Here is a 17044-nt window from a genome sequence, read left to right as displayed (position 1 = left end):
TGATACTAAAACATTTTTTACAGATTTATATTATTAAAGTATTTATTTGTAAAACATTTACCCCCAAACTTGCTATACACATCTACATGTCTTTATAACATTGATAGCAGGAGATAATTCAATATTAAAATAATCCTAATCATATTAAACACAATGTGTCAACATGATGTTAATATTTACCATAACAACTCTATCAGAGACTGCATACCTTTCACACCTTATATTTTAGTTCACCTAAAAAACCAAAAGTGAGTTGAAAAGAAAGATGCTCCTGCATCCTGATTTTCTTTGGCCCATGAGCCTTTGCAATATTCTGCCCAATCACTGAACTTCAATGCAACTTCTCTGAGCCATCTTAGTATAGCACCTGGCCTCCAAACAAAATGCTAAGGCTGTCTCTCTCGTTATACGTGAAGACACGGGAGTTCCAAAACTACATTCTAATTTCATCATACAGTGGCCTCTTTTTAACAGGCATGCAGTATCTTGCACGCAAGCACACGCAAACATCCATACGCATGCACACACACACACACACACACACACACACACACACACACACACACACACACACACACACACACACACACACACACACACACACACACACATGCACACAAACACACACATACACGCACATACAAACACACACACACACACATGCAAACATCCATACGCATGCACATACAAACACACACACACACACACACACACACACACACACACACACAAACATCCATACGCTTGCACATACAAACACACACACACACACGCAAACATACATACGCATGCACATACAAACACACACACACTCACACACACACAAACATCCAGATGCATGCACATACAAACACACACACACACACAAACATCCATATGCATGCACATACAAACACACACACACACACAAACATCCATATGCATGCACATACAAACACACACACACACACAAACATCCATATGCATGCACATACAAACACACACACACACAAACATACATACGCATGCACATACAAACACACACACACACACGCAAACATACATACGCATGCACATACAAACACACACACACACGCAAACATACATACGCATGCACATACAAACACACACACAAACATCCCGGCCACACAAACACACACATCTCGGCCTTATGCGACAGTTAAAAAATGTTGCTTGAAACAAATGGGAGGTCAATCTTTCAGGAAGTCACAGACAATGAGGACCCTGAGATGGAGCTTTTCCCTTCTTATTTAACCTTTATTTAACGAGGCAAGTCAGTTAAGAACCAATTCTTATTTACAACGACGGCCTACACCGGCCATACCCTCCTCGAACCCGGACGACACTGGGCCAATTGTGCGCCGCGCTATGGGACTCCCGATCACGGCCGGTTGTGATACAGCCCGTGATCTAACCCGGGGTGCAGAGTCATCGGTGGCGTTCCTGCCTGACTAAATTGCAGACGCCTGCCATATCTCAACACTCGTGTGTTTAACATATCTGCTAACCACATCATACGACATAGCAATCTGATGTCGGACTGTGGCTCATAACTATTGGTTGATGCAATGAAACGTCTGCGATGAAGTCAGTCAGTCGCACCACCGCAGACAGAGAGCAGGAGGGTCCGGTCCAAACAGGAAGTTATTCAGAGAGGTTTGTGGATGAGAATAATCCAGTGATCCTGTATTCCTTTTTACTGTGCAGCCTCTTCAAAGACCAAACTGTTATTAACTCATCCAAATGTGACATCACATGGAGAAACAACGTCACGTTGTCATGGAGAGCTCATGGCTTGACGAGCAAACAGCAACATTGACAATAAATAAAGGTTGATGATGAGCAAATAAAACATCGTTAAGAACATAAAAATATAGTCAGGATTACATATCAAAACGACAGAGGCTGAGACAAAATGTATTTGGCACAAAATAAAATAAAACATTTAAAAGCAATATTTTGATTAAGTGAGACTTTTAAACTATATCCATTGCTTTGTGAATTTGATTGTCCTTCACCGTTAACATTGAGTGCATGTGTGTTCCTAATTAAGAGGCATGTCTATTATTTAATCAATAAACCCAACTGACGAATCTTCAACAAATTGTCAATATTCAAACCTTTTTTTGATGTTGACAGTACCTTGACCTTGGTATGACCTTATCAGCCACCTGTTGCAGGTCACTGATGAATTTTTGCCACAGGGACTTTGGACCTCACAGAGCTACAGGTACGTGTGCAAGAAAACCCATTGTCACAAAGCAAAGCCATATATGCACATCGGGGGATGTCTTGTATTCTCAGAGTGAGAAACAGTTTGATTATTAAGTTCCCAGGGATCTCTGAATAACACAGCTGCTTGATGTTCTTCCTAAGTACTACTTCCATAGTACTTCATGAAGATCTTACAGAGTAGAAGCTTTGGTTTTTACAGGTCCAAATGTGTACTTGAAGTATAGCGCTTCTATACACCTGCATATGCAGACCAACTCATTTTGAATTGAATGATGTGGAGAGCATGCCACAATGGCATAGTTAAAGTGATGCCAGGGCAATATTAGAATGTATTTCAATACTAATAAAAATAAATATATGTAAATATCTGTATTTCTCACTTGTTAATAGTATTCTTTTGTAACCCGTGAATGCAGTCCACGTGGATCTGCTTTGTAGCGAGGAACAACTGAAAAGTACATAAATAAAGATGGTTATAAAACAAAATAACACATGTGGAAAGTAACACATTTAAGGACACATTTACACTTAAACAGGATGTCATATCTCCTGTCATATCCTTCTCTCATTTCTGTGCTCTCCCTCTGTCTGTCTGTCTGTCTGTCTCTCTGTCTGTCTGTCTCAGCAGGTCATGTGTAGTGCAACACTTTTACATCTTATGCTCATCGTCCCAAAGAAAAACACAAAGAGCCATATTCACCCCTCATAGAAAAATAAATCAATAAAAAAACATGGAAAGATACCTTTCATATATACTTGTATATAAAATAGTTGTTATATACATATAGACAACAACAACAAAAAGAACAGATAACTGACCTGTACAGTATACACCTGATCCATAAGAGAGACAAGAGGTACTGAAGTGTATGGCTTGACTGGAAAAATTATCCCAAATATTTACATCTTTATCATGGACATCTTATATATATTTTATCATCCCTGGAATCATGAAGACGAACTATGGAGAGTACATCCCATACCTCACTCACTCACTCACTCACTCACTCACGCACTCAGCTGAAATGAGGCAACCACAGGCCTGGTCCGGAGCGACCTAATGGTGCCTTGAGCTGTCCAATCCAAACCTATGTTCAGCTCTAATTTGGTGACCTATGATGGGTGAGTGGTGTAACGATGAGGTGTGAAACAGTCCCTCAAACATGCCATCCTCAGTCTAAACTAAAGAGATGTTAAGTTGGACCAATGGAAAGTCAGTCGGGTGTCATTGACCCCCTGGATTCTGGTTGTTCAGGACCCAGACCTTTGTCTTTAGTTACCCAGTGAGGATGGGAGCAGAATGGGGTTCACTGCTGTGAATGGCTACCCCCTCCTCTTCTTCTAACTACACCCCAGTCTAGCAGCCACATGTGTTGAGATATCCAGTGTAGACAGGGGACAGCCCTGCCTTGGCCCTGACGTCCACCACTAGTCAGCACTGACTAAGGCCAGGGGTCCTTCACTTCCTCCAGGACTGACCCATCTGGGAACCCTCCTACGGACTGAGTCAGGCCAGGGGTCCTTCAGGCAAAGCCACAGGCACCTTGACCTTCACTTCCTCCAGGACTGACCCATCTGGGAACCCTCCTACGGACTGAGTCAGGCCAGGGGTCCTTCAGGCAAAGCTGTGGGGACCTTCACCTTCATTTCCCATCAGATGGGTGGTTCAGTAGTATCCTGAGGACAAGATGTCCTCAGCTCAGCAGACGATGGCCACCCCCTCAGCAGTGAGCAGTTGACCTCTGGTGGGGTCATAGGTGCCAGCCAGATAGTACAGGCCTTGGGTGGTCACGCTGCTGCTGGGTTTCTGGCCGCGGGCCATGTGCTCATACTCCTCGCGGCTCACCACCTGGCACTTGTGGGAGATTGTCTGGACGTCATTCTCGTCCTCGTGGCACGACTGATACAGAGCGTGCTGAGAGAGAGAGAGAGAGAGAGAGAGAGAGAGAGAGAGAGAGAGAGAGAGAGAGAGGGTGTGAGAGAGAGCAAATGTCAGTATTTTCAATCGACTTCAACTCTGAACACATAATATGCTGAGATACCAAAAGACTATGAAAGCTTGCTATCCCCTGTAATGTTACACTATGGTCGCGTTTCAAACAGATTAACAACCTGTGCACTACGATTGGTATGATACCAGATTAACAACCTGTGCACTACGATTGGTATGATAACAGATTAACAACCTGTGCACTACGATTGGTATGATACCAGATTAACAACCTGTGCACTACGATTGGTATGATAACAGATTAACAACCTGTGCACTACGATTGGTATGATACCAGATTAACAACCTGTGCACTACGATTGGTATGATAACAGATTAACAACCTGTGCACTACGATTGGTATGATAACAGATTAACAACCTGTGCACTACGATTGGCATGATAAGAGATTAACAACCTGTGCACTACGATTGGTATGATAACAGATTAACAACCTGTGCACTACGATTGGTATGATAACAGATTAACAACCTGTGCACTACGATTGGCATGATAACAGATTAACAACCTGTGCACTACGATTGGTATGATACCAGATTAACAACCTGTGCACTACGATTGGTATGATAACAGATTAACAACCTGTGCACTACAATTGGTATGATACCAGATTAACAACCTGTGCACTACGATTGGTATGATAACAGATTAACAACTATGATTGGTATGACAACAAATTAACACCCTGTGCACTACGATTGGTATGATAACAGATTAACAACTATGATTGGTATGACAACAGATTAACAACCTGTGCACTACGATTGGTATGATAACAGATTAACAACTATGATTGGTATGATAACAGATTAACAACCTGTGCACTATGATCGGTATGACAACAGATTAACCTCTTCAATCTATAGGGGCGCTATTTCATTATTGGATAAAAAAAACGTGCCCGTTTTAAGCGCAATATTTTGTCACAAAAAGATGCTCGACTATGCATATAATTGACAGCTTTGGAAAGAAAACACTCTGACGTTTCCAAAACTGCAAAGATATTATCTGTGAGTGCCCCAGAACTGATGCTACAGGTGAAACCAAGATGAAACTTCAAACAGGAAATGAGCAGGATTTTTGAGGCTCTGTTTTTCATTGTCTCCTTATATGGCTGTGAATGCGCAAGGAATGAGCCTGCCCGATCTATCGTTTCCCCAAGGTGTCTGCAGCATTGTGACGTATTTGTAGGCATATCATTGGAAGATTGACCATAAGAGACCACATTTACCAGGTGTCCGCCCGGTGTCCTGCGCCGAAATTGGTGCGCAAACCTCAGCTGCAAGTATTTTTCCATGCTATTCAGAGAAGAAAGCAGGCTTCCACGAACGATATATCAATGAAGAGATATGTGAAAAACACCTTGAGGACTGATTCTAAACAGCGTTTGCCGTGTTTCAGTCGATATTATGGAGTTAATTTGGAAAAAAGTTTGCCGTTTTGATGACTGCATTTTCGTTTTTTTTTGGTACCCAAACGTGATGTACAAAACGGAGCGATTTCTCCTACACAAAGAATCTTTCAGGAAAAACTGAACATTTGCTATGTAACTGAGAGTCTCCTCATTGAAAACATCCGAAGTTCTTCAAAGGTAAATGATTTTATTTGAATCCTTTTCTAGTTTTTGTGCAAATGTTGCCCGCTAAATGCTACGATAAATGCTACGCTAGCTATCAATACTCTTACACAAATGCTTGTTTTGCTATGGTTGAAAAGCATATTTTGAAAATCTGAGATGACAGTGTTGTTAAGAAAAGGCTAAGCTTGAGAGATAGCATATTTATTTCATTTCATTTGCGATTTTCATAAATAGTTAAGGTTACGTTATGCTAATGAGCTTGAGGCTATAACTGGATACAGGTTTTTTTCATAGCCAAACGTGAACAAAACGGAGCGATTTGTCCTACACAAATAATATTTTTTGAAAAACTGAACATTTGCTATCTAACTGAGAGTCTCCTCATTGAAAACATCTGTTCTTCTTCAAAGGTAAATGATTTTATTTGAATGATTTTCTTGTTTTTGTGAAAATGTTCCTGGCTGAATTCTAGGCTTATAGCTATGCTAGCTATCAATACTCTTACACAAATGCTCGACGCAAGAAGTTAACAACCTGTGCACTATGATTGGTATGATAACAGATTAACAACCTGTGCACTACGATTGGTATGATAACATATTTTTTATTGCTTGTGCAACCTCAAGGCACATTCCCAACTAAAATTCCCCAAATTCCCAGGTTTTCCAGAAATCCCAGTTGAAGGATGCCCAGTCCCTAAAACCAGGATTTTGCAACCCAAATGGCAATAGAATGGTCTGAACCTGAATGTGGATGTACCTTGCTGTCGCGGTGCCTCTTGCCCAACTTGGTCTCCTCTGGGTGGTAGAACCACTTGACCTTCACCACCATGTCGGAGCTCCAGGATTCCCAGAAGTTCTCGATGCGGCCCACGTAGGGTAGGTGGGGCCGGCCGGCAGAGAGGAACATGGCACAGTCGCCCACTCGCACCGTGTCCCTTCCCCGTACGATGGCCTTGTAGAACAGCTTCCTGGACTTCCCCTTCAGCCCCCGCCTCTGCGGAGACACAGGAACACTCAGAACACACAGTCATGTCTAGGAACTAGGGAGCGGGATTCAATACAACTCAGATAAACGTCCTGTTCAATACGATAAACTTTTAAAAGAAATTTCCCTGATGTTTTGCGGAGATCACGTTTGCTGTAAACTATGTGGCTGTAAACTATGTGGCTGTAAACTATGTGGCTGTCAACTATGTGGCTGTAAACTACGTGACTGTAAACTATGTGGCTGTAAACTATGTGGCTGTAAACTATGTGGCTGTCAACTACGTGGCTGTAAACTATGTGACTGTAAACTACGTGGCTGTAAACTATGTGGCTGTAAACTATGTGGCTGTAAACTATGTGGCTGTAAACTATGTGGCTGTCAACTACGTGGCTGTAAACTATGTGGCTGTCAACTATGTGGCTGTCAACTATGTGGCTGTAAACTATGTGGCTGTCAGCTATGTGGCTGTAAACTATGTGACTGTAAACTATGTGGCTGTCAACTACGTGGCTGTAAACTATGTGGCTGTCAGCTATGTGGCTGTAAACTGGGTGGCTGTAAACTATGTGGCTGTAAACTGGGTGGCTGTAAACTATGTGGCTGTCAACTATGTGGCTGTAAACTACGTGGCTGTAAACTATGTGGCTGTAAACTGGGTGGCTGTAAACTATGTGGCTGTAAACTACGTGGCTGTGAACTATGTGGCTGTAAACTACGTGGCTGTAAACTATGTGGCTGTAAACTGGGTGGCTGTAAACTATGTGGCTGTAAACTACGTGGCTGTAAACTATGTGGCTGTAAACTACGTGGCTGTAAACTATGTGGCTGTAAACTATGTGGCTGTAAACTATGTGGCTGTAAACTACGTGGCTGTAAACTATGTGGCTGTAAACTATGTGGCTGTAAACTGGGTGGCTGTCAGCTCAAGGAGAAATCCCCTTTAGAAGTCACCCTCAGTGCACAGGTTGATTATTGTGTTGAATTGAATACCAGTCTAGGCGTGCTTAAAGTCACCTTAAGTAGTTGGTATCTCTGGTCAATAGTGCAGCTCTAAAGGTAATGTAACTATTGTATGGAGGATTGTGAGGGTTAGGGTCTCATGTACCTATTGTATGGAGGATTGTGAGAGGGTTAGGGTCTCATGTACCTAATGTATGGAGGATTGTGAGGGTTAGGGTCTCATGTACCTATTGTATGGAGGATTGTGAGAGTTAGAGTCTCATGTACCTATTGTATGGAGGATTGTGAGGGTTAGGGTCTCATGTACCTATTGTATGGAGGATTGTGAGAGTTAGAGTCTCATGTACCTATTGTATGGAGGATTGTGAGGGTTAGGGTCTCATGTACCTATTGTATGGAGGATTGTGAGGGTTAGGGTCTCATGTACCTATTGTATGGAGGATTGTGAGAGTTAGAGTCTCATGTACCTAGTGTATGGAGGATTGTGAGGGTTAGGGTCTCATGTACCTATTGTATGGAGGATTGTGAGGGTTAGGGTCTCATGTAACTATTGTATGGAGGATTGTGAGAGGGTTAGGGTCTCATGTAACTATTGTTTGGAGGATTGTGAGAGGGTTAGAGTCTCATGTACCTATTGTATGGAGGATTGTGAGAGTTAGGGTCTCATGTACCTATTGTATGGAGGATTGTGAGAGGGTTAGAGTCTCATGTACCTATTGTATGGAGGATTGTGAGAGGGTTAGAGTCTCATGTACCTATTGTATGGAGGATTGTGAGAGGGTTAGAGTCTCATGTACCTATTGTATGGAGGATTGTGAGGGTTAGGGTCTCATGTACCTATTGTATGGATGATTGTGAGAGGGTTAGGGTCTCATGTACCTATTGTATGGAGGATTGTGAGAGTTAGGGTCTCATGTACCTATTGTATGGAGGATTGTGAGAGTTAGGGTCTCATGTACCTATTGTATGGAGGATTGTGAGAGGGTTAGAGTCTCATGTACCTATTGTATGGAGGATTGTGAGAGGGTTAGGGTCTCATGTACCTATTGTATGGAGGATTGTGAGAGGGTTAGAGTCTCATGTACCTATTGTATGGAGGATTGTGAGGGTTAGGGTCTCATGTACCTATTGTATGGAGGATTGTGAGAGGGTTAGGGTCTCATGTACCTATTGTTGTGGAGGATTGAATGGAGATTGTGGTTAGGGTCTCATGTACCTATGGAGGATTGTGATTAGGATGTACCTATTGTATGGAGGATTGTGAGAGTTAGGGTCTCATGTACCTATTGTATGGAGGATTGTGAGAGGGTTAGAGTCTCATGTACCTATTGTATGGAGGATTGTGAGAGGGTTAGGGTCTCATGTACCTATTGTTTGGAGGATTGTGAGAGGGTTAGGGTCTCATGTACCTATTGTATGGAAGATTGTGAGAGGGTTAGGGTCTCATGTAACTAAGATATGGAGGATTGTGAGAGGGTTAGGGTCTCATGTAACTAAGATATGGAGGATTGTGAGAGGAGGAATAGATTGGCATAAACTTAATGACCATAGACAGATCAACCCGTGTCTCACCTGAGTGGGGTTCCCCGACCACCTCCACATCTGTCTTCCCGGTAGGAACGTGTTCATCTTGGGTCTTGGTCCTGCATCACCGGGGATAACCCTTTGCCTCTTCACCAGGTCTCTGGGGGGTTTGGAGGGGGACGAGCTGCTACACTCCTTCCTTTTGAGAAGCTTGTTGTTGGCACTGTGGTCGTTGGTGGCTCCTCCTCCCTTGGTGTTGGATACGGCCACGGCCTTGGCCACGAAGGACTGTTGGCCCTGGTGGGGTCCGGCTGCAGCCGGGGGCTCAGGGGACTGCAGCAGGCCATGGTGGGAGGACAGGCAGCTCTGTAGCAGCAGTGTGGAGCTCTCCTCATCCTCCGAGCTGTAGGACGAGTCGTTATCCGAGGAGCACAGGCTGGAACTGGACATGGAGCCAGAGCTGGACGAACTTGAGGAACCAGAGGAAGAGGATGAGACGGAGAGGCGCGAGAGAAAGCTTCCCGCCGTCCTCAGTCCTCCAGAGGCTGCTGTGGCCAGCGCAGCCCCCCTTCTCCTCCTCCTCTCCTCCTCTTCCTCCTCCTCTTCGTTGTCCAGGTCCGAGTAGGAGCTGTGGCAGTCCCGATGGCAGCTGAGACCAAGCTCGCCGACACCGTACTCCCCAATAGCCAGGGAGGGAGAAGCCTTCCTCTGTGGAGGAGGGGCACCCTTGTGGAGCTCAGCCCTTGTGGCAGAAACTCCCTTCCTGTTGTCCTTGACCAGCAGGACTGGGTGGGTGTAGGCCTCAGGCCTGGGGAGGCCGCCCACGCCTTTGGCCCCGAACCCAGAGCCACCGCCCAGCAGCAGCAGGGCCTTGCTGTTCTTCGTCTTGGGTGAAGTCACCCCCTCGTGATCCAGTTTGACCAGGAACTCCTGACTGCTCTTCCTGCTGCTCCGCGGCACCTCGCCGGGCCTCCGTCTCTGGACATAGGGCCCGGTCCTGGAACCCAGGGACATGCCGGTGGGCTGGGTGCTACAGAAGGAGGAGTAGCCGTTAGCGATGCTGCTGAAGGAGTCAACCTCGAAGGAGCTGCTGCTGAACAGACCCTTGGTTGGGGCAGAGACAGGGGCCGGGGGCAGGGGGAACAGATGTGCCTCCCTCGTCCCCCTCTGGGCCTTCCTGGGAGTCCCGTTGAGCTGGAACAGATTTTCACAGGCCCTCTTCCTGGGGACAGCCACAGCCGGCCAGCTGAGCGGAGGGGCTGCGTTCCTATTGGTGCTGTCTGACAGGTTCTTCTTCTTCCCTGAACCTTTGGGTCTCCCTGCAATTCAAACCAATTGAATGTCTGGTAAGTCACCAATCAGTTCACACTACATAGACCTTTACAAGAGCAAGAGGTTACAAGAAATGAATGACACACACTTTTTCTGCGTCCCATCAGGCTAAATATACTATAATTAGTTTTTCAAATGGAGTGGATATAAAGCACGTATGTAGATGATCTTGTCTGACCTGGTCGTCTCCTGACTGGCTCTGTGCTGGCCTGTCTCTCAGAGACTCTCTCACTCAGGGGGGCTTTTTCCAGACTGAAGCTCCTCCGAGCCGCCCGGCCGCTAGACACCAGGTGGGCAGGGGACGACTCCGCACCTACAGAGGGACAGGAAGGGGAGGCGGGGGTTAATACATCTCTAACATACACCTGCATAATCACTGTCATAAGTAATACGTATAAGTAAGTAGCCTTGCACAAGCCTTGGCTAGTGTGAGCCGGAATGACTCATAGGAGCAGGAGCCCATCTCCTGTTTCTGTAGCGTGAGGCAGCTTGATGTACAAGTTCACCCCCTGGACAAGAGGTTAGCCTATCGCAGGACCTTACCCCCAAAATCTATCTCCTTAATGCCCAGTGCCACGCCGAGGCGCATTGGGCCCATTTTTTTGGTCTTTGTTATGCCTTGGCTAGGGATCGAACTACCAACCTTCCAATTACAGGGCAGACACTAACATCAAGGCCACTGAGTTGGTCAATAAAGTCATAGTAATGTCTAAAATGCAGCAAGATATTGTCCATGATTCATAATGTGACTGGAAGGTCTCTTATAAGGTCTCATAATAATTGTAATGAGAAGGTCAGGTATAGTTGGTAATCCTGTAATCATACAAGGTGGACGACAGGGGGACACAAAAAGAGACACTCACAGTGGATCTGGTAGCCCGGGGGGAGGAGGCGGATGTTTAGGAGGGAGATCCTCCCCCTGTCTCCGTCATCAAACTCCACCATTACACCTCCCTGCTTCCCCTCCTCCCCGGAACCACCTGCATCAGCACAAAGTATACACACATTTAAAGAGGAACCACAGGCATCGTTAGTCAAACAGTCAAAGTGAATCAATTGCTAAATGAATCAAATAAATAATAACACAAAAGGATGAATGCGGACACAGAGGAAGTGATCCAGTATCTCTCACCTTGACGTATGTTGCCTGGGTATAGGCAGCGAGAGCGTTCACTCCAGTAGGCACACACCCTCGTCCCCTCAGAGAGCACCGACTCTGTCTCTGGACGCACATCCAGGACCTGAAAGTCAAACAGACACTGAGTTAAGCCAGATACACTATAGACCGACAGCACACACACACACACACACACACACACACACACACACACACACACACACACACACACACACACACACACACACACACACACACACACACACACACACACACACACACACACACACACACACACACACGGCTGGTCACTGTGCCACACTGCCAAGCAGCACTATCTTATGCCAATGTGCCAGTCACAGCTGAAAGGAGCGGAAGCTGTGATGCAGTAGATCCTGACTGAAGTAATACTAAGGAGGAGATGAATGGGGGGACTGTGATTGCAGGTTGCCAGATTCTCCTCCCTGACAATGCAGCCAGGGCCCAGCATCCGCCACTCACTGGAGCCCCTTTCAGAATGTTTTCATTTACAGTTGCCATGGAGAGGGGTCCCTTGACTGATGATGTGTGAGGTAAAGGCGGGAATGTGTATGTGTGTGTTTTGGTGGTGTGTTTGTGTGACTTCGTGTTTGTGTGTTCATGGTTGTGTGTGTTTAAGTGCACACACGCACGTGAATACATATATGTGTGAGTGGGACCTCAGGCTCTGCTCAGGGGATATGGGGTCCTGGTGTAGGAGGTATTCATGAAAGGCTGTTGAACATGGGGTCTTGGTGTAGGAGGTATTCATGAAAGGCTGTTGAACATGGGGTCCTGGTATAGGAGGTATTCATGAAAGGCTGTTGAACATGGGGTCTTGGTGTAGGAGGTATTCATGAAAGGCTGTTGAACATGGGGTCCTGGTGTAGGAGGTATTCATGAAAGGCTGTTGAACATGGGGTCTTGGTGTAGGAGGTATTCATGAAAGGCTGTTGAACATGGGGTCCTGGTGTAGGAGGTATTCATGAAAGGCTGTTGAACATGGGGTCCTGGTGTAGGAGGTATTCATGGGAGGTATTCATGAAAGGCTGTTGAACATGGGGTCTTGGTGTAGGAGGTATTCATGAAAGGCTGTTGAACATGGGGTCCTGGTGTAGGAGGTATTCATGAAAGGCTGTTGAACATGGGGTCCTGGTGTAGGAGGTATTCATGAAAGGCTGTTGAACATGGGGTCTTGGTGTAGGAGGTATTCATGAAAGGCTGTTGAACATGAGGTCCTGGTGTAGGAGGTATTCATGGGAGGTATTCATGAAAGGCTGTTGAACATGGGGTCTTGGTGTAGGAGGTATTCATGAAAGGCTGTTGAACATGGGGTCCTGGTGTAGGAGGTATTCATGAAAGGCTGTTGAACATGGGGTCTTGGTGTAGGAGGTATTCATGAAAGGCTGTTGAACATGGGGTCCTGGTGTAGGAGGTATTCATGAAAGGCTGTTTAACATGGGGTCTTGGTGTAGGAGGTATTCATGAAAGGCTGTTGAACATGGGGTCCTGGTGTAGGAGGTATTCATGAAAGGCTGTTGAACATGGGGTCCTGGTGTACACTAGGTATTCATGAAAGGCTGTTGAACATGGGGTCCTGGTGTAGGAGGTATTCATGAAAGGCTGTTGAACATGGGGTCTTGGTGTAGGAGGTATTCATGAAAGGACTGTTGAACATGGGGTCCTGGTATAGGAGGTATTCATGAAAGGCTGTTGAACATGGGGTCTTGGTGTGGAGGTATTCATGAAAGGCTGTTGAACATGGGGTCCTGGTGTAGGAGGTATTCATGAAAGGCTGTTGAACATGGGGTCCTGGTGTAGGAGGTATTCATGAAAGGCTGTTGAACATGAGGTCCTGGTGTAGGAGGTATTCATGGGAGGTATTCATGAGAAGGATACCTATCTGCTTGTGAGAGAGGCTGTTGAACATGGGGTCTTGGTGTAGGAGGTATTCATGAAAGGCTGTTGAACATGGGGTCCTGGTGTAGGAGGTATTCATGAAAGGCTGTTGAACATGGGGTCCTGGTGTAGGAGGTATTCATGAAAGGCTGTTGAACATGGGGTCTTGGTGTAGGAGGTATTCATGAAAGGCTGTTGAACATGAGGTCCTGGTGTAGGAGTATTCATGGGAGGTATTCATGAAAGGCTGTTGAACATGGGGTCTTGGTGTAGGAGGTATTCATGAAAGGCTGTTGAACATGGGGTCCTGGTGTAGGAGGTATTCATGAAAGGCTGTTGAACATGGGGTCTTGGTGTAGGAGGTATTCATGAAAGGCTGTTGAACATGGGGTCCTGGTGTAGGAAAGTATTCATGAAAGGCTGTTGAACATGGGGTCTTGGTGTAGGAGGTATTCATGAAAGGCTGTTGAACATGGGGTCTTGGTGTAGGAGGTATTCATGAAAGGCTGTTGGAAGAAAGTGGAAGAAGACAAGAAAGTGGAAGTATGGTGTAATCATGAACAGCTGATCCTCGGCTGTTTACAAAGTACATGCACACACACTACACAGCGGAAGGCACACACACAGTTACAAAGTGGACGACACAGCTGCCAAGGGTAGGGCACTGATGGACTCTACTGGGCCTAGTTACTTTAACACTATATAAATGCTTATGTGTCAGGGAGGAAAGACTCCTAGTTTTGACTAAAGGATACCTATCTGCTTGTGAGAGAGAGAGAGATAGAGAGATCCTCCTGATTACTAAAGTGTGTAAAGTAGTGTGAGAGGATCCTCCTGTGTTACTGTATGTGTGTGTGTGTGTGTGGATCCTGTGTGTTACTAAAGTTTCATTATAGTATAATTGTTGGTTGATGAATGTGTATCTCCTGTTGAAAAGTATATAAAGTAGCATTTCACTTTGTGTGTGTGTGTGTGTGTGTGGTGTTGTCCTGGCATATACAATGTAAGAATGAGAGTCATTTCCCCACTGGAGATCAATAAAGTTTATTAAAATGATGACTTGGCGAGGATCCTCCTAGTTACTAAAGTATATAAAGTAGCAGTGAGAGGATCCTCCTAGTTACTAAAGTATATAAAGTAGCAGTGAGAGGATCCTCCTAGTTACTAAAGTATATAAAGTAGCAGTGAGAGGATCCTCCTAGTTACTAAAGTATATAAAGTAGCATAGAGGATCCTCCTGGTTACTAAAGTATATAAAGTAGCAGTGAGAGGATCCTCCTAGTTACTAAAGTATATAAAGTAGCAGTGAGAGGATCCTCCTAGTTACTAAAGTATGTCAAGTAGAATAGAGGATCCTCCTGGTTACTAAAGTATATAAAGTAGCAGTGAGAGGATCCTCCTAGTTACTAAATTATATAAAGTAGAAGTGAGAGGATCCTCCTAGTTACTAAAGTATATAAAGTAGCAGTGAGAGGATCCTCCTAGTTACTAAAGTATATAAAGTAGCAGTGAGAGGATCCTCCTAGTTACTAAAGTATATAAAGTAGCAGTGAGAGGATCCTCCTAGTTACTAAAGTATATAAAGTAGAAGTGAGAGGATCCTCCTAGTTACTAAAGTATGTCAAGTAGGATAGAGGATCCTCCTGGTTGCTAAAGTATGTCAAGTAGGATAGAGGATCCTCCTAGTTACTAAAGTATATAAAGTAGCAGTGAGAGGATCCTCCTGGTTACTAAATTATATAAAGTAGAAGTGAGAGGATCCTCCTAGTTACTAAAGTATGTCAAGTAGGATAGAGGATCCTCCTAGTTACTAAAGTATATAAAGTAGCAGTGAGAGGATCCTCCTGGTTACTAAAGTATATAAAGTAGCAGTGAGAGGATCCTCCTAGTTACTAAAGTATATAAAGTAGCAGGGAGAGGATCCTTCTAGTTACTAAAGTATATAAAGTAGCAGTGCGAGGATTCTCCTAGTTACTAAAGTATGTCAAGTCGGAATGATGCAAAAAAAACATTGAGGAACCTCCAGGTTGTCCTATAAAGTACACACAATCCTCTCCTGTATATAAAGTAGCAGTGAGAGGATCCTCCTGTGTTACTAAAGTATGTGTGTGTAGTGTGTGAGAGTGATCCTGTGTGTGTTACTAAAGTATGGTGTGGTGTGGTGTGTGTCCTCCTGGTTGGTGTGGTGTATATAAAGTAGCAGTGAGTGGTCCTGTGGTTGGTGTGTGTGTATAAAGTAGCAGTGTGTGTGTGGTGTCCTGTGTGTGTGTATGTGTGGTGTGTGCAAAAAAACATGTGTGTGTGTGTGTGTGGTGTGGTGTGGTGTGTGTGTGGTGTGTGTGTGTGTGTGTGTGTGTGTGTGTGTGTGTGTGTGTGTGTGTGTGTGTGTGTGTGTGTGTGTGTGTGTGTGTGTGTGTGTATGGTGTGTGTGTGTGTATGGTGTGTGTGTGTGTATGGTGTGTGGTGTGGTGTGGTGTGGTGTGTGTGTGTGTGTATGGTGTGTGTGTGTGTGTGTGTGCGTGTGTGTGTGTGTGTGTGTGTGTGGTGTGGTGTGTGGTGTGTGGCGTGTGGTGTGTGGTGTGGTGTGTGTGTGTGTGTGTGGTGTGGTGTGTGTGTGTGTGTGTGTGTTGTGGGTCTAAGGTCTCTGTTATGAGATGACCCAGCTGCCACTGAGCCGTAGCACCAGGATGTCATCAGAATGTGGGGCAAAAGTCACCGGTTCGGTTTACAATAAACACCAGCAGAGCTTTCCTCCCAGGAAAAACACACATACGCATCATGCACGCAAACACACACACACAGGAACGAGAAAGCTTACTTGAACAAGTTACACAGCGAAACACAAATGAATGCCCGCCAAGAATGCCCTGTGGTTTACAGTGTATAATTAGGCTTCATTTCACTGATGTCTTAGATAAACTGTAACGTTAGCTTTGCCTGGAGCACCATCAGAAACTACAGACAGCAAACACACACACTCTGCTACTCAAACCCAGGTGCTAAAGAGACAATCTAACTGAGGGTTGAGATTGTTAGTTTTATTGGCGTACTCACTGGTATCTGGTATGTATTTTCTCTGGCTACGGCTGCTATCCTACCTGCTGATCATTAGCAGGGTCGTGTTCATTAGCGAACGCAACATATTTGTTTTTTAAGCACTTCGCAAATGAGCGTTTCTTCTTGCACATGTCCAGGTAATCCCTCCCTGTTTCCGTGTGGTTTCTTCCCGTTGGTGCCTAATGAACATGGCCCTGAACGGTTCTTTATATGTTCTGCTAGATCTGCAGGTAACTGACAACGTAAAGGAAACAGCAACGTGAAGTGTCTTAATTGGGCGTTGGGCCACCAGGAGCCACCAGAACAGCGTCTGAAACTCTAT

At 45.1% G+C, this 17044-nt stretch overlaps 1 protein-coding gene across 1 annotated transcript in view; it reads right to left on the bottom strand.

Moving 5' to 3' along the window:
• Positions 1–674: 674 nt before the first annotated feature.
• The window catches only part of LOC135532471 (BAH and coiled-coil domain-containing protein 1-like), an 84464-nt gene continuing 68094 nt past the window's right edge, over positions 675–17044 (bottom strand). Inside the window, 6 exon segments of the mRNA XM_064959972.1 lie at positions 675–4150; positions 6585–6821; positions 9348–10618; positions 10810–10944; positions 11495–11611; positions 11764–11872. Coding sequence (XP_064816044.1) covers positions 3935–4150; positions 6585–6821; positions 9348–10618; positions 10810–10944; positions 11495–11611; positions 11764–11872 — 2085 coding nt within the window. The 3' untranslated portion in view covers positions 675–3934.

This window comes from Oncorhynchus masou, unplaced genomic scaffold (assembly GCF_036934945.1).
Source record: "Oncorhynchus masou masou isolate Uvic2021 unplaced genomic scaffold, UVic_Omas_1.1 unplaced_scaffold_1874, whole genome shotgun sequence".
NCBI lineage: Eukaryota > Metazoa > Chordata > Actinopteri > Salmoniformes > Salmonidae > Oncorhynchus > Oncorhynchus masou.
Note: the sequence above shows the minus strand (reverse complement) of the source record. Positions and strands in the feature narration are given on the sequence as shown.